At 40.6% G+C, this 20186-nt stretch overlaps 1 protein-coding gene across 7 annotated transcripts in view; it reads left to right on the top strand.

The window, feature by feature from the left end:
• The window catches only part of CHD7 (chromodomain helicase DNA binding protein 7), a 179046-nt gene that overhangs the window by 47387 nt on the left and 111473 nt on the right, over positions 1-20186 (top strand). For 6 of the 7 annotated variants that reach the window (XM_017547548.2, XM_017547551.2, XM_017547553.2 and 3 more), the window contains exon 2: positions 12487-14325. The exons of the other annotated variant lie outside the window; for it this stretch is intronic. In XM_017547548.2, the coding sequence (XP_017403037.1) occupies positions 12661-14325 (1665 nt within the window). In that variant the 5' untranslated portion in view covers positions 12487-12660. The remainder of the gene's footprint in view (positions 1-12486; positions 14326-20186) is intronic. 7 annotated transcript variants of the gene reach the window in all.

The following is a 20186-nucleotide window of genomic DNA, read 5'->3' as shown; positions in this document are numbered from 1 at the left end:
CACAGTATTAGCGGAGAGAAGGAAGATGCTTTAATTCCCGACCCCAACCCAAGACCCGCCCCTCACTTGTGTGAATTAAGTCTTAAGGAGCCCACACAATCATTGACTCTCCCATGTTTTTGTGGCAAGAGGTAGGAGTGTTAGTGATATACTGAGATGTTATGTAATGGCTAATTCCACACCTATTTTAAGGCACTGTGTCTGGCATTGTGGGTACAAGTGATAGACATAAAAGGCGAGGTTTTTCTTTTCTTTTTTTTTTTTTTTCAAGACGGAGTCTCGCTCTGTTGCCCAGGCTGGAGTGCAATGGCGCGATCTCCGCTCACTGCAATGGGCAAGGTCTTTCTTGATGTGCCTGCCTACCTGGGGACGCTGTGCGTGCACATTTATAGACATATAACGGGGACATTGAAATAGTTTATGATGAAAGAAATATTGAAATATAGTCTGTATTTACAGGTTAACCTTTAAACAGTATGTCATTTATTTAAAGAAAAACATAAAAGGATTCTTTCAAAATTAAGATAACGATGTTTATTTATTTTAACTTTTAGGTTGGGGGTACATGTGAAAGTTTGTTTTATAGGTAAACTTATATTACAGGGTTTGTTGTACAGATTATTTCATCACCCAGGAATTAAGCCCAGTACTCAATAGCTATCTTTTCTATTCCTCTCCCTCTTCCCACCCTCCACCCTCAAGTAGACCTCAGTGTCGATAACAGAAAATTTAGATTTATTCTACAAGTGTTATACATAATTCTGAAAGGTTAAAAGCTACTAAATAACCAGTTTGTATGTGACCAATAAAAATTATTTGGATATGATCATCTAAGCAATTTTGAGAACAAAGTGGTATTTAAGAACTTTTGCCATAAGTTACCTCACTGTCATGGGATGGCAGAATTTTAGGACTAAGGAAATTCGACATTTGAACACACAGAGGTCCAGGCAGGTGCCCAACCAAAGCACAGAGTGCTTGTGACTGTGTTTTGAAGTAGAAAATTGAGATATGTGGTCTGTCAGAACATATTTTGCCAAACCTTTATTTATATTCTTTAGATTTGTTTAGTAGAATAGTGACTTTCCAAATGATTTCTGAGAAATGGGCATAAAATAGGGATTTTGGTATGTTAAGAGATATAGCAGATATCAGGGAGGAAACTTGAAAATGTGGGTAGGTATAGTATGATGCAAGTATTATCCCTGATGAAACGTAATTATTTAGATTTCCTTATCTGGATCATAATTTTATTATCAACTGATGTATAGTAGTTAAACTCATTAAAACCGTTCAGATGGGTGGGTGTGGCAGTCTGAGGCCTTAGTAAACACTGTGTTTTAAAGCTGAGTAGGTATCTGGTTCTTTTTGTAATCTTTGATTAAACCAAGTACAAAATTCAAAGCTTCATAGGTAGACTTAAATTATTTTCATCATTCTCATTATGCAAAACAAATGTCATGTCTGGTAGTAGCGCATTTTCTCACTCCACTTACTTTTTCTTATAATGCAGTCTCTTTGCTAACTTGATGTGTACTTAAATATTGATCTATGATCAAAATGGACACAATGTAGAAATTTATGACTACATAAGTGAGATCTTTTCTCAAACTGAAATATGAAGCTTACCTACAAATTAGAATACTGTCCTAATGTCAAGAGTCTTGCACACTCATATGTATAAACTACTTAAAATTAGAATTGGTTAGTCAAAATGATTTTTAGGGAAAATATGTGAAGCAGAAGCATGTCATTACAGTCAGTGCTCAATGATGTAGAATAGCATGGTGGTACAAGAAAAGTAATACAAGAATTTGTTACAAAATGCTTTGTATTATAGTTTTAAAAAATATAATAATTACTGACAATATTATAAAAGATGTTTCTTGAAGTTAGTTTTCCCCCAGTACATGACTATCTAGAAGGAAGGAAACCCAGATGACTGCTGGGGAATAAGGAGAGAGGCCAGTTTGGGGTTTAACCTTTGCTGAAGTTGTAGGAAGATGTTAAGTTATATATACAGATTTTGTGGATAAAATTTTGTCTTTTATCGTGTGTTAATATGAATGAAGACATTTAATTTGACTAAAAGATGGCATGTTTAGCTGCATGGTATTTATAGTTTTGATTATGGTGGCATCGTAGAACCTACTTGCATTTATGATAAATGTAGGTACAGTACACTCCCCCATCCAACTTTTTGCTTTCCATGGTTTCAGTTTTAGCGGTTTCAGTTACCTGCAGTCAACTTTGGTATAGAAATATTAACGGGAAAATGCCAGAAATAAACAGCTCCTAAATTTTTAGTTGTGTGCCCTTCTGAGTAGCATGATGAAGTCTTGCACTGACCTGCATTGTCCTATCCAGGACATAAATTATTATCCCTCTGTCTAGCATACCTATGCTGTAGATGCTACCTGCCTGTAAGTCACTTTGTAGCCATCTTATGGTCATCAGGTCAACTGTGGCAGTGTCAACGTGGTTGTGTTCCAGTCACCCTTGTTTTACTTCAGAATGGCCCCAGAGTGCAAGGGTAGTGATCCTGGTGATTTGGTTATGCCAAAGAGAAGCAGGAAAATGCTTCCTGTAAATAAAAAGGTGAAAGCTCATAAAGAAAGAAAAATGTTTGCATATTGAGATTTACATAAATCTTAGAAGTAAACGTAAGTATTATTGTAAGAATGAATCTTCTGTCAGTTTGTGAGGAAAGAAGAACAAATCTGTGCTAATTTTGGTGCTGTACCTCAAACTGCAAAAGTTACAGCCACAGTGCCTGATAAGTGCTTAGTTAAGATGGAAAGCACATTAAATTTGTGGGTGGAAGACATGGATAGAAACGTGTTCCAATTGACAGCGATGGGATTCGGTACTGTGCATGGTTTTGAGTATCCACTAGAGGTCTTGGAACATATCCCCAGGATGAAAGGGGCCTACTGCATGGAAAAAATATTTCCCAAATTTGTTATAAATTGAAATGATTGTGAAATATTGGGTGTGAAACTGTTAACTCTTTATTCTAGTCTTAATTCCATCTCCTTTTTAAATGTAACTTGATTGAAACCAAAATTGAATATCATAGTCACTGAATAAGTTACATTTTTTTTTTCTTCTTTTAGGTCTATGTTTTTGAGATTGGGTACAGTTTTCCAAAATATTTTTTCTAATACTCTTCCAAAGATCTCAACCTTCATTTACAGTTTGAATTCCTGTTTGTCTTGTCTTCTTCCATGATGAAAATTTGAATTTTTATTATTCCTGTGTATTTTTTTTTTTTTTGCAGTACCTTAACAGGCCTGAGTCTTCAAAAACCCTGCAGCTCCCTTTGTGACCCCTGCCATTGGTATGCTGTGATGCTTTGCCTGTCTTTGTGCTCAGGTTTATTCGTGATGGATAAGGCTACCTTCCCGTCACATGTGCCCTGCTCTAGCAAAGAGAATAGACAAATTATTTTCAGTTGTGATGTTGCCCAAGAAATTTTTTTTTTTCCTTTAAGAAAAAGAATGTTGGTGGTATATATCAGAAAAGACTGTTTATACCCTTTTTATCCCCTGCCTTTCAAACCAGGCAGGATTGAGTACACTTTTAAACCCCCCCAGAATATGAAAAAAGATCCCTTTTCAGCTTTCCAGAAATTTTTTAAAATGTAGGAATGTAGGAAATTGCCAAATCAGTTAATCAGTGGCAACTGCAGTCAGTACTTGAAGAGCATGCTTCTTGCAAGAGCAGCTGGCTGTTTGCTGCTTTCTCAGCCCTTCAGCATGTTTGCCCTTGCTTCACCTCTGCATCCTCCTCTAGAGGTTCGGTGTCAGCCTTATAGGAGCCGGTGATTGCCAGGGGGTCCCCGGACAGAGCATGACCACAGGGAAGCTCCTTCCTTCCTTTCCTTCTGTTCCACCCTCACTTTTTGTAGACTTGACATCACCTGGAATTTCTGTGTGTGTGTCAAGTCAGTAGCTTGAAGTAAGTCTAGAATGAGTGGGAAAATCTTTCCTAATGGTGATTTTTAAAAATCAAGCTAATAAACATGGTGTCATTAGCCCTTTATACACCACCCTGAGCTTTACAAAACCCAGGATATTTTATAATATTAAGCAAGATACATACCAGCAATCAGCAAATTTTGTAAAATGTACGTAACTCTTCCATAAGTCTGCACTATAAGCCTTCTTGCCAGGTAGGTTGAAATACATTTCTGAAATTTAATTTTTTCCTGTCCAAAATAAGTTACTTTAAAAATTTTCATTTACTTATTACTAGGCCTGTCTCTTCATTTGACTTTCTTCTTTTTACCATATTACAATGAATTGGGATAACATTCAAAAGATAGGAGACCTGGTGCAATGGCTCACACCTGTAACCCCAGCACTTTAAGAGTCTGAGGCAAGAGGATTGCCTGAGCCTAGGAGTTCAAGACCAGTTTGGGGAACATAGTGAGACTTTTTCTTTTTTTCTTTTAAAGATGGCCTTTCATCATGTTGGTCAGGCTGGTCTTGAACTCCTGACCTTGTGATCTGCCTCTCTTGGCCTCCCAAAGTGCTGGGATTATAGGCTTGAGCCACTATGCCCAGCTGTGAGACTTTGTTTTCTAGAAAAAGAAAATTAGCTGGGTGTGGTGGTGCACAACTATAGTACCAGCTACTTGGGAGCCTGAGGTGAGAGGATTACTTGAGCCCAGGACTTGGAGACTGCAGTGAGCTATGATTGTGCCACTGTACTCCAGCCTGGGCGACAGAGCAAGACCCTGTCTCTTAAAAAAAAAAAAAAAAAGATATGGTATAGATACACATTTTATATAGCTGTATATTTGATCTACACCTAGATATGGTATATATAGATAAATGTGTCTTCATTTCTCTTTTGCTATGCAATGTTGAGTACTTCAGGTGCTATTAGAATGTGTACTCATCGGTTGCTGGGCCATGTTGTGTACATGGAATGAAGACCCTGCTGGATGCATTTTCTTAGTGTCTGCGATGGGGCAGCAGGTCAACTGTCTCCAGGTTAGGGTCAAGGTGCTGGCCACCTCAGTGGGCTTAGCCTTTAGGAGTTAGCTTCAAAGAGTGGTATTTGAATTTTGAATTGCAGGGTATAAAGGCCATTCTCTATAGGACACAAATTTCCACGATCCTTGTGCTTTTGTGGCATAACTTATGTGTGGGGTAATATACTCCTTTGACCACTTAGGAAGAAGCTAGTGCTGTGGGCATGCACTTAGTTTAATCTGTTAGCCAAGCGCTATTTCATTAGTTGCCTTGAAAGGAAACATATTAGCCTCAATATTGCATGTAGGAACAAAAGAACAACTTTTTTTTTTTTTTTTATCGTAAAGGCGACTCAATATCCAGATTCTTCAAAGTTATGTAGAAATAACTGAAAGATTTCTGCAAGAAACCTGTGAAATAGCATGTTATGTAACACAGCATTAGATATTAATGTTAACTGCATTTTTTCGACTTGCACAAATGATTGGCAAACAGATGGGCATATCTTTAAAATTAAACCATCTTTAGATACCCACTCCTTGTAAACCATTATAGATTAAATTTATCATTAAGGGCTATTCATAATTCTTTGAATGAAGTCAGTATTGTTTCTTTGTCAGACACAAATGTCAAGACTGCTTTCTTTAAGTGACATATCTTTGTGTTGCATTGTAATTCTTTGCAACATATGTCATTTGTTGTTGATCCATTATATTAACTGAGTGGTCAGTGTGTGCTATCCTGTAGGAGGAGCTCAGAGTCTGAGAGCAGGACTTCCCAAACTTTACATGCACAGGAATCACCTGGGGCCATTGTTAATAAAAGGCAGATTCTAGTGCAGGAGGTCTGGGGTGAGCCTGGGACTCTGTGTCTTTTACCAGTTTCCAGGAGTGCCAGGCATGCTCTCTTAGGACCCCACTTCCCATAGCAAGGCCCCAGTCTCCAGAAAGAGAGGGAGGTGAACACATAAGAACAGTAGTGTGCTTGGCACTTTTGTAGCTTCTGCTCATGTTGGTGTTGTGGTAGCGTCAGTGAGGGCTTTGGAATCAGCCTGAAGAGGGAGGGCTGAAGGCAGGAAGCTTCCGGAGATGGGTGATAATAAAGGAACTAAGACGAAAAAGAGGCCAGGCTGTACAGTGAGGGGAAAAGGAGGCCAGAGAAGAGAACATGGTTTTGAAGGTGAGGAAGGTGTGAAATAGCTGATGGATGGTTGGTAAACTTAAAGTAGTTTGATATACCTAACGGGGGTGTTGGTGAGTGCTTCAGGGGACAGAGGGAAGGGAGTTAGGGGAGTTGAGAATGGAGAGGTTGGTAAGGATTTGATTATTAGTGCCTTCGAGCATTCTGGAGCATTTGGACTAGAACCTGAAAGCTATGGGACATCCTTTTAAGGATTTTAATCAGGGAGAGATATGATGCAATCTGTGTTTTATAAGATAATTCATTTAGTAGTGTAAAAGTGTTGAGACCAGAACTTTTTTTTTAAATGAATGGTGACAGGAAGGATGTAGGCTTATTTCCCAATGTTTGACTAGGTTGAAGAGATAGACGGAAATGATGTTACTGCCATAGGGAATGCTAATATAAGGCATAGCATTGCTCTATATGATGTCAATAGTTTTCCTTATTAAAAATGTGTCTCTCCCATTAATGTCGGCAAAATGAGAGGTAATGTAGTAATATGACCTTATTACTTTTCATGGTTTTATTTTTAATACGATACTTGGGGACAAACAGACCTTAGAAGGACTTCACATACTTCTTTTTTTTTCTTTCTAAACCTTTTTCTGAATTTTGTATAGTTGAGAATTATTCCTAACATACTGAAAATTGTTTATGAAGAAATAGGAATATATGTTGGGAGATAATACAGAAAGGAGATATAGGTTGTAAGTTTAGTTAACATAAAATATGATATATGGAAAGAATACCATATGTTTCATCCTAAAGGGTAGATATGGCCCTTAAAAAGAATACTAATCCCTGAAGAGGAGAAAATATTTTTTACAAAAGAGGATTGCTGCCATTTAATACGGCATTTATTTAAACTTATGTTACCTCTAAGAAGAAATACATAGGAGTGCTATCCATAGAATTTTCTGCCGTGATGGAAATGTTCATTTATAGGCATTGTCTAATAGGCAGCCACCAACCACATGTGGTCTTTGAGCACTTGAAATGTGGCTTGTGTGACTAAGGAACTGAATTTTAAGTTTTATTTAGTTTAAGTAATTTAAATAGCAACATGTGGCTGGTGGCTGCTGGATTACACAGCATAGTCATAGAGTATTGGCAATGCCCTGGCATACTGATGAGGAAGAAAATGTGGTCTTGGCCCCCTTGGCCAACCCAGGGGTTTCAGAAAGGGCATCATTTGGCCCATGAAGCACATGTGGAAAATACTTTGTGGTGAACTGATATGCTAGCGTTGGTGACCTGGGGGACACTTCCTGATTGTTTATCTAGGTTCTTGTCAGTTGTATAGATGACTCCTCCTCCAGCAAACATTGGCCCTGTTAGATGTTACCAAGTGGCTCTTGGTGGCGGGGTTGTGGGTGGGGCAGGTGGAGGAGATTGCTGGTAACAGGCTTCAGGATCTAGCTGAAAGGACTTTCATTTTGAGTGGAAGCTCAGCAATGTGAGCCCTTTATCTTCTGTGTGTCCACCTGTCAGTGTGTGGATTCTTTGCCCCTTGATACGTTTTGCAGCCTTGATGATTGAGAGGCATCTCCATGGGTTATGGTGAGGGTGGTGATGTGCTGTTTTTTTCAGCTGCAAGATGCTCCCTTGGAAATTCTGATTCATGCTCCACCCCCATCCCCAGAATCATTACCACAGCTGTGTTCTATACCTCATGCTCTTTGGAGGTAAAGGAGAGAAATTTAAATAGAACAACTCAAAATCAAGCCATAAACAGCAAAATTGTTTTTGGCATTCTAATAGGCAAATATCCTGTGATTTCACTCTTGCCCACATTTTGGCTGTTTATGAAAAAAGTTCCCTTTGGATGATGTTTTACTTACACAATTGGACAAAAAGTGGTTGAGCTATAGGAGATACTTTGCATATGAAAGGTGTTATATATTCACCTATCTCCTTGCTAGGTTTCCAGTCCACACCTCTAACACAAAACGCCTGTTCTGAGTCACTACCAAATTAAAACTCAGCTATGCAAATGCCATTCTGCTTTGAGAAGAGTGAAGTAAATAATTGTTGATGTTGTTTTGGAAGGTCAGAAAATCACTATATATAAAACAAATTTAATAAGTAAAACTTTAAGTAAAATGTTATAGCACATTTTATATATACATATATTTTTTCAAAATATTAATATTTTTGGTGACATTTCTTACATCTTGGTATCTTGCGCACCCATTGCTTTTATCACTGATTCTCTCTGTGGTTGGATCTGCTCATTTTTCCTTTAGCCATTTCTCAGTAAAATTTATCAGTAGCTCCAATTTGGTGTTGATATGCTTATGTCCTAAAAGCTATATATAGGATAATTTTAAAACATTTTTGGAAAGGAAATTCTCTTCTATTTGGTGATGGATGCAGTTGTTTTAGTGATTCTCTGAATAAAACAGACTCAATGTAGGCCTTTAATATTTTGTCCTCACTAGTAAGCTGCCATTTCATTCATTCATTTCTTTCATCTTTGGGAACTGTCACTGAGATGTTTAGTAGAAGGTTTACTCCTCTCAGCCTATAAAAGGATTTTTTTTAATCTGTTAAATGAAGAGGAATTTGGATTAGAAGGTTTTCAGAGTGCTTGCTAACTCTAAAATGTTTGTAATTGGTTTCACAGTGCACTTCTCATGTTGGTGATTCTGTTAGTTGAGTGGTCTCATTGTGACCCCTCCTCACTCCCAAACACAGGCATCTTCTGAACTGTCCTTCAGTTCACATCTCAGAAAATGCTTGGCAATAATAGGGTACTGAGTCGAAACTTGAATTACTTTGTCTCCTTTGTATGGATCTGTATTGCTTGCTAAATATTCTCACATCTAGTTAGACTGTTCCTCATCAGAAATTACCGAGGAGTACTTTCTGAAGTGGTAACCTACATTCTTGGTAACATAAGCCCCGAATCTTAGTTCTTATTTAAGAGATTCGTCATTTACAGGTACATGTAAGCTCCATGAGGACAAGAGGGAATTTCATTTTATTCACTGATCTCTCTCCAGCTCTTAGACCAGTGCCTGAATCACAATAGGTGCTCAGTAAATACATTTTGAATGAATGATTGTGATTTGAGAGTTAATTTTTACATAAAGCCAAATCAAACATAAATGCAACTCAAATGTTTATTACCCAGGTGATAATTATGAGACTTTTAAAAATGTCATTGCGAATTTGTTATTCCCATTTCTTCTTTTTAAATATTTCATCCTGTCCAGTATGGAAGCCATGAGCCCCATATGTCCATTTTTATCACTTGAAATGTAACTGATAGGAATTGAGATGTACTATAAGTATAAATTACATACTGGGTTTCAAACAATACCAAAATATGCAAGGTAGCTCATTCATTTTTTTAATATTGATTACCTCTTGAAATGACAGTATTATGCGTTTATTGGGTTAAATAGAAATTGGTAAAATGAATTTCACTCTTTCGATCTACTTTTAAAATGTAGCTACTAGAAAATTAAAAATTAAACGTACTGGCTCTCATTTGTGGCCCAGTGAACAGTGTTGATCTAGACTCAAAATATCTAGATATTGAGTGCAGACAAGGGAGAAGCTTTCAAAATGGAGTCTTGAATGAATATCCTTTATAGAAACACAAAATTATAGATTGCAGCTGCAACTTGGGAAAGTGGGCATTCAGATGGTCTTGATCAAATTTAAAAAAGGACCAAAACAAATTAATTAGATTAGCTCAAATCAGAAATATGAAATGCAGCTACCAGATGGATTCCTGGCATAGCTGCCAGCTGGGTCTTGAGGTCAGAAAAGGGGCAGGAAGGCCTTGGTGGCTGTCCCAGTGAGCGGTGACTAATGACAGACTACAAAGCTAGTTTTTTAACTTCCCTGCCTGGACTTTACCTGAGCGTGGTTATAGTTGTGGTGAGCAACATGCCTAGTTGATACTATATAACGCTGGTGTTTTTCGTGCCTCTGGGAGATGGATACTTAGTAGAAAGGCGTGGGAAACAGGAAGGAAGAGGAACATAGCCAAGGGTCAGTATGGTTACTCTCAGGGAGGGCTTTCTGTTTTTTCCCTACCCATGTCCCTCTACTGAATCTTAAGCTGATAAAAAGTAAGCACCAACTTCATCACCGCTTCTCCAAGTTTGATCTGGCTCTGCGTCTGGTCTCAGTGGGCTTGCAAGAGAAGGTCACCAGTGGGCTAAGCCATCCACTCACCCTAGGCTCACTTTTACCTGGAGCTGGCCCGGAGTCTCATCCAGTCAGTAGCATTTCTTCCCATACCAGCGGACCCTGGAAGATGAAGCGGCTCCTTCCAAGACACATACGTAGACGTTACTTTCCTTAAGCTAATTTGAAAGGTTATTTTGGTAAGTGGTTGGTCTGCATGGCTGGTTTAAGTTATTATTAAGTCCAATCCAGTATCTATTTCTTTGAAAATTAGAATGAACCTTAATAAATGATGACTGACTGTTTAGCCTTCCTAGGAGTATATTTAATTTATGAATATTTGTTGCAACTGGCACTGGAGATGCCTGCCTCTCTTTATTGTGGATTTTAAAATAGTTGCATAGTAAAGGAGCATGTTCTCAGTAAAATGGCTTTCATGCTCACCTTATTTTCACCCATCTGACCTCTGTATTTGGAGAAAGTAGATCAGAAAATTCATGGCAGTTAGCGGCGGAGTGAGGAGACCTTTGACTTTAGCTGACAGCTGTCACCTGAAAACTACAGACCCCGAGACCCTCTCAGGTGTTATGTCTGTAGTTCTGACAGTGAACAGGAATGTTGTTTACATTTTCTGTAAGCAAAATTCTCCTCTTGTTAGGAATGTGTTAGAATAGGGCAGGCAGAAACGGAATTTATACGTGTCTTACTGGTAAGTTCTCAGGAGTGTTGGTTAGCCCATTGTTCATTCCCATGCTCTATGGACGCATGTCAGTAGAATTTATGACTGAGCCTGTTTATAGCATCACTTTGGAAATTCTTCAACAAGATACTGTTTTTTCAAGTGGGCTAGTATCACACAATGCTTAATATACTTATAAGAGAGAAAAAATGAGTTAAATTCCAAAGATGTTTAAGATTTCAGTCATTTTTTCTATATGAATTAGTTCTTTATTAGGCTGTTGATTTAATTAGCGCTCAACAAAACCACTTTCCTGTTTAGACTGTCAAAGCATTCTTTAAACTAGTTACTTTAATCCAACACAGGATCTGTTAGAAAGAGTTGGAATAAAATGCAGCATGTTACATAGCGTACACTGTGCGCTGGAAGCACGTAGGGTGCGAACGCAAGTGCCTGCCCACTTGTCTCCTTATCTACTGAGGTCCCGCCTTGTCCCAAAAGGGCTTAAGGCAGTGGTAAGGAGAGCATATTTTGAACTTTATTCTGTTAAAATAACGTTCAGCTTTGGAGAAAGTTGTGTTTCTAGTTATGAGAATAGTCATTGTCTACAAAGTATGCACCCAGCTAGTTTTCTCTGGGTGGTCACATGGGCTCCTGGTCCACCAGAGCCCAGCGTGCCTGTGGGAGAATAATAAGCCTGGTGATTGGGCTGCCTGTGTCAGTGCACACTGGGACCATCACAGGCCCAGACCCATGAGTGAAATTGGCCCTCTTGGAGAATGAAAGCTTTTCTTTTAGTCTTTTTCTGAATCTTGTATATTTCTGCCATTAAGCATAATGAAATTATGAGTTTATTATGCTGTTCTCAAGGTTGCTTTTCAGCATCATTATGAACACTTTCTTGTTAGATGCCTCTGTTGCAGTTACATAGTTGTATGTGGGCTGTAAATATCTAATTTGTATGAAATGACCGATTTTGGTATTTGTATAATCCTCTAGTCAATTTAACTAAGTTGAGCTTTTCACAGCCCTTAGTGCTGCTGCTGCTCATCTGATTACACCGCTCAGGGGAATAAGGTTAAGGGCGGGCTGTTGGTAACCAGAGCATTTCCAGGGCTTTAGTTCAGCAGATGAGCTGCTTGGCTATATTCATACATCTGCTTGCCTGCTGTGGCAGCTGCTGCTGCTTCATGTTGTGTTCTTTTGTTCTGTTTCATCCAAGAATGGAACGCTAGGAAGTGTAGTGAATGGATTAATTTAAGGTTAAGGTTAGTGTTTTGCTTGCTTTCTAAGTAACCGATCATAATAATGCTTATGGTAGAAGCTAATGAGTTTCTCTTAAAGTGAACTAAATTTATAACATACAGCTCAGTGAGGGAGCTAGATTAGTATTGTTGATGGAGACCAAATTCAGATGTACAAAATACTGGCAGTTTTTATCATTGGATCCTAATTCTGTGTTTTCTTCCTTCTTCTCCCCCACCCCTGACTCCCTTCTAGGACCTATATCCAGACTTTGCCTGACACTGCAGGGTCCAAGAGAATTAAAGAAATATGGAATGACATGAAGAAGATTAGTTAAGGATTATAGGCTTTGAGGGCAAACACCTCAGTGAAGTGAAGCACAGGCAAGCTCCTGAGCTGTGGTTCGGAGGAGCCGTGTGTTGGAAGAAGATGGCAGATCCAGGAATGATGAGTCTTTTTGGCGAGGATGGGAATATTTTCAGTGAAGGCCTTGAAGGCCTCGGAGAATGTGGCTACCCGGAAAATCCAGTAAATCCTATGGGTCAGCAAATGCCGATAGACCAAGGCTTTGCCTCCTTACAGCCGTCCCTTCATCATCCTTCCACTAATCAAAATCAAACAAAGCTGACACATTTTGATCACTATAATCAGTATGAACAACAAAAGATGCATCTGATGGATCAGCCGAGCAGAATGATAAGCAACGCCCCCGGGAACGGACTCGCGTCTCCGCACTCGCAGTATCACACCCCTCCCGTTCCTCAAGTGCCCCATGGTGGCAGTGGTGGCGGTCAGATGGGCGTCTACCCTGGCATGCAGAATGAGAGGCATGGGCAATCCTTTGTGGACAGCAGCTCCATGTGGGGGCCCCGGGCTGTTCAGGTACCAGACCAGATACGAGCCCCCTACCAGCAGCAGCAGCCACAGCCGCAGCCACCACAGCCGGCTCCGTCGGGGCCCCCTGCACAGGGCCACCCTCAGCACATGCAGCAGATGGGCAGCTATATGGCACGTGGGGATTTTTCCATGCAGCAGCATGGTCAGCCCCAGCAGAGGATGAGCCAGTTTTCCCAAGGCCAGGAGGGCCTCAATCAGGGAAATCCTTTTATTGCCACCTCAGGACCTGGCCACTTGTCCCACGTGCCCCAGCAGAGTCCCAGCATGGCACCTTCCTTGCGTCACTCGGTGCAGCAGTTCCATCACCACCCCCCTACTGCTCTCCATGGAGAATCCGTTGCCCATAGTCCCAGATTCTCCCCGAATCCTCCTCAACAAGGGGCTGTTAGGCCACAAACCCTTAACTTTAGTTCTCGGAGCCAGACAGTCCCCTCTCCTACTATAAACAACTCAGGGCAGTATTCTCGATATCCTTACAGTAACCTAAATCAGGGATTAGTTAACAATACAGGGATGAATCAAAATTTAGGCCTTACAAATAATACTCCAATGAATCAGTCCGTACCAAGATACCCCAATGCTGTAGGATTCCCATCAAACAGTGGTCAAGGACTAATGCACCAGCAGCCCATCCACCCCAGTGGCTCACTTAACCAAATGAACACACAAACTATGCATCCTTCACAGCCTCAGGGAACTTATGCCTCTCCACCTCCCATGTCACCCATGAAAGCAATGAGTAATCCAGCAGGCACTCCTCCTCCACAAGTCAGGCCGGGAAGTGCTGGGATACCAATGGAAGTTGGCAGTTATCCAAATATGCCCCATCCTCAGCCATCTCACCAGCCCCCTGGTGCCATGGGAATCGGACAGAGGAATATGGGCCCCAGAAACATGCAGCAGTCTCGCCCATTTATGGGCATGTCCCCGGCACCAAGGGAGTTGACTGGGCACATGAGACCAAATGGTTGTCCTGGTGTTGGCCTTGGAGACCCACAAGCAATCCAGGAACGACTGATACCTGGTCAACAGCATCCTGGCCAGCAGCCGTCTTTTCAGCAGTTGCCAACCTGTTCTCCACTGCAGCCCCACCCGGGCTTGCACCACCAGTCTTCACCCCCACATCCTCATCACCAGCCTTGGGCACAGCTCCACCCATCACCCCAGAACACCCCGCAGAAAGTGCCTGTGCATCAGGTAAGGGGACACAGAGCCTGCCTCTGTATTGCAATGTGAAATTCAGCATGGCTAACTTGTCTAATCGAATTTTTCTTTAAACTTTATGAAAAGCTTTTTAATTATAAGTGCCTTAATTTTTATTTTGTTATTGGCTTATGCATTTTTTTATTCAGGCAAGAATTCTTGAATCTCCCTGTCCCAGGGATTGTGCTAGATGTTAAGGATGTGTAGATAACTAAGACCGAGTCCCTGCCAACGAGGAGCTGGGTGGCTGCTAGCAAGGAAGTGGACAGAGGTCTTAGAATGCTCACGAGACAAGCACTTTTGTTTCCTTCTCTGAATTCTTCTTTATTTCTCTCTGTGTGTGTGTTTTAAAAATACACTGACACTTGGTTTCTAGCAACGATTTATGTGTGTGTGGTAGTCTCTTCCATCCCTCCTTTTATGTTGTGATGTTTTTCTTGGGAAGCTGCAAGATATGTATACTTTTATGATACCGATTTTACCAACTGTTGAATTTGTTAGTATGAGTTTAAATTGCAAATTGTAGAAAATCACAGTAAATGATGATTCACAGAAGATGTTCGGTCTCTAAGAGATTTGGGCACCCAGCTACTCAAGTAGGGAGTCTTCCTTTTTTGTAAGCTGACATTTTTGTTGTCATTCAGATCTTATAAAAGAACAGATTTAAGTTTTTTTTTTTTTTTTTTTTTTTGAGACGGAGTTTCACTCTTGTTACCCAGGCTGGAGTGCAATGGCGCAATCTCGGCTCACCGCAACCTCCGCCTCCTGGGTTCAGGCAATTCTCCTGCCTCAGCCTCCTGAGTAGCTGGGACTACAGGCACGCACCACCATGCCCAGCTAATTTTTTGTAGTTTTTAGTAGACACGGGGTTTCACCACGTTGACCAGGATGGTCTCGATCTCTTGACCTCATGATCCACCCGCCTCGGCCTCCCAAAGTGCTGGGATTACAGGCGTGAGCCACCGCGCCCGGCCTCAGATTTAAGTTTTAAATTATCATAGGCCCAAAGACATTTTTCCATTATAAATTTTGGTATTTATGCCCTAGGTCTATGGAAGATAAATTAACGTCCATGTATACAGATTATTCTTAGTACTATTTAAAAATACATGCTGATTACTAGAATCGCAACTCTGTTTTTGCGGCACACTGTAGCTGATTTTAGAGCTAAAAGGCATAGTGCTTGTTTTGATGGACTTATAATCAATTTTGGGGAAATAAGACCTGCATGTGAAAATACAGAAGAGTGAAAGACCAGGCATGATTATGTGGCAAGTGTTCAGAGAGAGGGAAACCTTTAGGTGAGGATGCTTGGAATTTGGCAAGGCCTTACCCAGGGGAGGTGAACCCAGGTCAGCAGTTCAGATTGGGGGCTGGTTTGCTAAACAACTGCTCAGGAAGTCAAGTTTGCTGCAGGGAGTAGGTTGGAAAGTATCAGTCAGTGCCAGATTGTTGTGATCTTGGATTCCTTTTTAAGGAATTTGGCCTTAAATGGGGAGGGAGCCAGTGATATTGATTAGACAGTTTACAGGACAGGTGGAGAAGCATACAGAAGATCAAGTGTGAACCTGTTGTCTAGGCCTTCGAGGACAGTTTGGTCCAGAAGGGTCAAACTGGGAGCAGAAGGGACTGAAGCAGTGTTGAAAGCAAAAGAGTTTGGTCAGGAAACAGAGCTACTCAAGGCATCTCAGAGGATTTTTGTTTGTTTGTTTTGTTTTTTATTTTTTTAGTGGTGAAATTTGTCTTCTTCACTTTTTATCAGTTCATTTAAAAAATACTTATTTTGCCGGGCGCGGTGGCTCACGCCTGTAATCCCAGCACTTTGGGAGGCCGAGGCAGGTGGATCACGAGGTCAAGAGATCGAGACCATCCTGGTCAACATGGTGGAACCCCGTCTCTACTAAAAAGACAAAAATTAGCTGGGCGTGGTGGCGCGTGCCTGTAATCCCAGCTACTCAGGAGGCTGAGGCAGGAGAATTGCCTGGACCCAGGAGGCGGAGGTTGTGGTGAGCCGATATCGCGCCATTGCACTCCAGCCTGCGGAACAAGAGTGAAACTCCGTCTCAAAAAAAAAAAAAAAATATTTTGTGCCAGGCATGGTGGCTCATGCCTGTAATCCCAGCTCTCTGGGAGACTGAGGCGGGCAGATCACCTGGGGTCAGGAATTCAGGGCCAACCTGGCCAATACGGTGAAACTCCATCTCTACTAAAAAATACAGAAAATTAGCTGGATATGGTGGTGCATGCCTGTAGTTCCAGCTACTCGGAAGGCTGAGGCGGGAGAGTTGCTTGAACCCAGGAGGTAGATGTTGCAGTGAGCCGAGATCATGCTACTGTACTCTAGCCTGGGCAACAAAGTGAGACTTCATCTCAAAAAAAAGGAAAGAAAAAAATCACAAATTAAAAAAAAAAATTTTTTAGATTCAGGGAGGCGTTTAGTACAAAGGCTCTGAAGCTTCATCCTCAGCTGGGCTTGGGGAGTGGAGGTCAGGAAGACTCCTGGGACTGCAGGACAAATAGTGGCTTCAGGGAAGCTGCCCTCAGCTGGTGGGGAGGGCAGCTTCCCTGAAGCCCTTGGTGATCCTCATGTAACCTCAGGGCAAAACACACCCCTTCAGAGCGAACCAAAAGTAGTGTCCCTGAGGCCAGCAGACTTGGGTGGCTTTTAGGACAGAAATGAATGTGACTTAGTTTTTAGGAATTATTATTTTCTTATTCCCTGGGAAGTTTCTTACTAAGCGAGGGATTTTTTTTTTTTTTTTTTTAGAGCAGTGGTTTCTCAGATTTCTCATTCCAGCACCCTCTCTACCAGGGGACGAGCACAGTTTGGAGACCCCCTGTGCTTATAGTCTGATCCCTGGATGAGAATTGTTGCTGTCCTCTGGCTTTCCCGCATTTTAAGAGTACAGATACCTCAGTGGGCATTTCAGAGAACATGTGCGAGTCTGTGGCATTTGAGTCCCTGAGCAGTGGCGGCTCCATGCATGCTGTGTCCTGTGCTGGACTCTGGGAGAGCCCATATGCATTCCCTTCTTCTTTGAGTGTGTCATTATAGGCAAACCCAGTTTACAGGGATGTAAAACTAGGACATTTGAGGTATTTTCATTCTGAGTACAATTAGGTTTTCCATTTTGCTCATTGATTATTTGCTTTCTTATTTCTGCTTAACTTTGCCTCCTGTTCAGATTTTAACGCTCAGTTTTGAACATAAGGTTAGGGAGGTGTTAAGTCTTAGGCACAGAACATAGACTTTTAAAGTTAGAAAGATATTGAACTCCTAGCTTTATTGCTTATTAACCTGGTAATCTTAGGCAAGGGATTTAACTTCTCTTTACTTCAGATTTTTCATTAGTTAAGCAGGAAAAATAACACCAGCACAAAGGGTATTAGATTAAGTGGGGGTAACATATACCAAGTGTCTAGTATAATGTCCACTCCATGGCATATATGTTAATTCTCCTCTAGTTTTAGTTTCTGATCTCTTGAAGTGCAAACCTTGCTACATAATTATGTCATTTCACATATAGATACAATGTAAAATTAACTTTATTTTTAAGGATAGGTAAAATATCATATAATACAGCCTTAGTTATCCCTCTTTTAGCCTATGTTGCCACATGTAAGGAGGATAATGGTATGGGTAATTCAAAATACTATCCCATACCTTTAACATCTCTTTCTTGAATGATTGGCATTCTACCCTAGCAAATATTTTGATGTAATTATGTTTTGCTTTAGAGCTACTAAAATTATTTTCCATTTTATATATGATCGAGTAGTGGCTCAGTACTATACTGGGTGTCATGGGAATCTACCAGATTAGGTTGAAATGTCCATTTAACTTGATGCCTGAATTATCACATTCAGATAGAATTACTGACTCTTCTTGAGTTTTTCTCTTTTTAAAGATAGAAATTATGCTGTTTATGCATTTCCTGGCTTCTGAATGGAACACATTTATGTATCTTTAAAGATAAGTTTACCTTTATATTGAAAAGTCAACAAAGAAAAATATTAGAACAAAAAGGCCACAGTTCATCAGATCAAAATGTGAAAAAGTATACATTTTTGTATATGGACATTTCTTTAATGGAAGCACTAGACTTCTGATTATTTGATAAGATTTACAGGGAAGGAAAAACCCTAGCTTATATTGCTTTTCAATAGCTAGTTAGACAGTCTTTCTCAAATCTATTCATCTCAGACCTTTATACATTCTTAAAAAATAATTGGGGACTCCAAAGAGCATGTGTTAGTTATGTGAGTTATGTGTATTGATATTTACTGTCTCAGAAAGTTTTAATTATTATTATTATTATTATTTATTTATGTATTTATTTATTTTTGAGATGGAGTCTTACTCTGTCACCCAGGCTAGAGGGCAATGGCTTGGTCTTGGCTCACTGCAACTTCCACCTCCCAAGTTCAAGCAATTCTCTGACTCAGCCTCCCTAGTAGTTGGGATTACAGGCACCCGCCACCACACCTGGCGAATTTTTTGTATTTTTTATAGAGATGGGATTTCACCACATTGTCCAGGCTGGTCTTGAACTCCTGACCTCAGATGAATCCACTGGCCTTGGCCTCCCAAAGTGCTGGGATTACAAGCCTGAGCCACCGTGCCCAGCTAAAATTTGATGAAAGTTTAAAATGTTGATTTGTTAATTTTTAAAAAAATAATAAACCATCATGTGTTAACATACATAATACTTTTTAAATGAAAGATTAATTTTTCCCAAGACAAAAAATTAGTGACATTGTTTTATATTTTATCAAGCATTGATTCTCACATCTGTTTCTGAATGTAGTCTGTGCTAGTCATAAGCCTCTGGAAAAGTTTACTGTTCATTTGGAGAAAATGAGAATGAAAATGCAAATAGCATCTCAGGATCATGTAGAAATAGTTCTGATCTCACAGATCCTACGGAAATCCTGGCCCACAATTTTAGAACCACTGGTATGAAGGAAAGAGTGGAGGCTTTGAATGTTAGCTTTTGAATAGAAGCACCACCGCTTACTAACCCCCTGATGTTGGGCAGGTTACTTAATGTCAGGCCATCATTTCATTATCTCTAAAGTGAGGGTTCATAACCTTCCTGGTTAGAGGCTCAGTGAGATGAGTAGTAATGTCTTTTAAGTGCTTAACAGTGGGGACTCAAAAATGATACATCTAGCAGGTGTTCAGAATTGCCTGTTGCAAAGTTTTAAGAATCTTACATATTTCAATGTCAAACGCTGTCATTGCTGTTTGACTTTATTTCTTTGGTTTTAGTGAACACTTAGCAAATATTGAGGCTTCTTCTGTGCTTTTCTTTGAGGGAGAGAGAACAATGTTGCTGTGTGAGCTGGAAGAAGCAGGCAAGGATATGCCATGAAAAGCACACTGTAGAGATCAGCTCTGGGTGATCCACTCTAAAAGTGGGTGAGGCGGGGGTCTGGAAGGGCTTTCTCGGGGGAGTGCTGCCTTTGCTGAGATGTGAAGGATCAGTCTAAGTTGAGAGAAGGATAGATAAAGGAGGAGAGAAACGAGCTTAAGATTTAGGAAACAGTGAGTGCAAAGATCAGAAAGGCTCGAGTGCCCCTAGTATCGCCGGAATGTAGGTCTGGGGCTTAGCGGACAGAAAGCTGCACGGTCCTGGGCCTATGTTACTAGAGGGCACTAGGAGGTGTTTTCAGCATGGACACAGCACCATGGGGCTCTCTGCAGCACCCAGGAGTATGAAGAGAGTAGAGAGGAGGTGGAACTGGAAATGGAAGGTTTATCCGTGCACTGTGAACATGGATGAGAACAATCTAGAAGGAAAGCACAGAGCAACATTTTGTTCATTTGAAGAGCTTTTCTAAAGGAAGACTGG

This window comes from Cebus imitator, unplaced genomic scaffold, assembly GCF_001604975.1.
Source record: "Cebus imitator isolate Cc_AM_T3 unplaced genomic scaffold, Cebus_imitator-1.0 Scaffold199, whole genome shotgun sequence".
Classification (NCBI taxonomy): Eukaryota; Metazoa; Chordata; class Mammalia; order Primates; family Cebidae; genus Cebus; species Cebus imitator.
The sequence above is the reverse complement of the archived record's forward strand: the minus strand, read 5'-3'. Positions and strand labels throughout refer to the sequence as shown.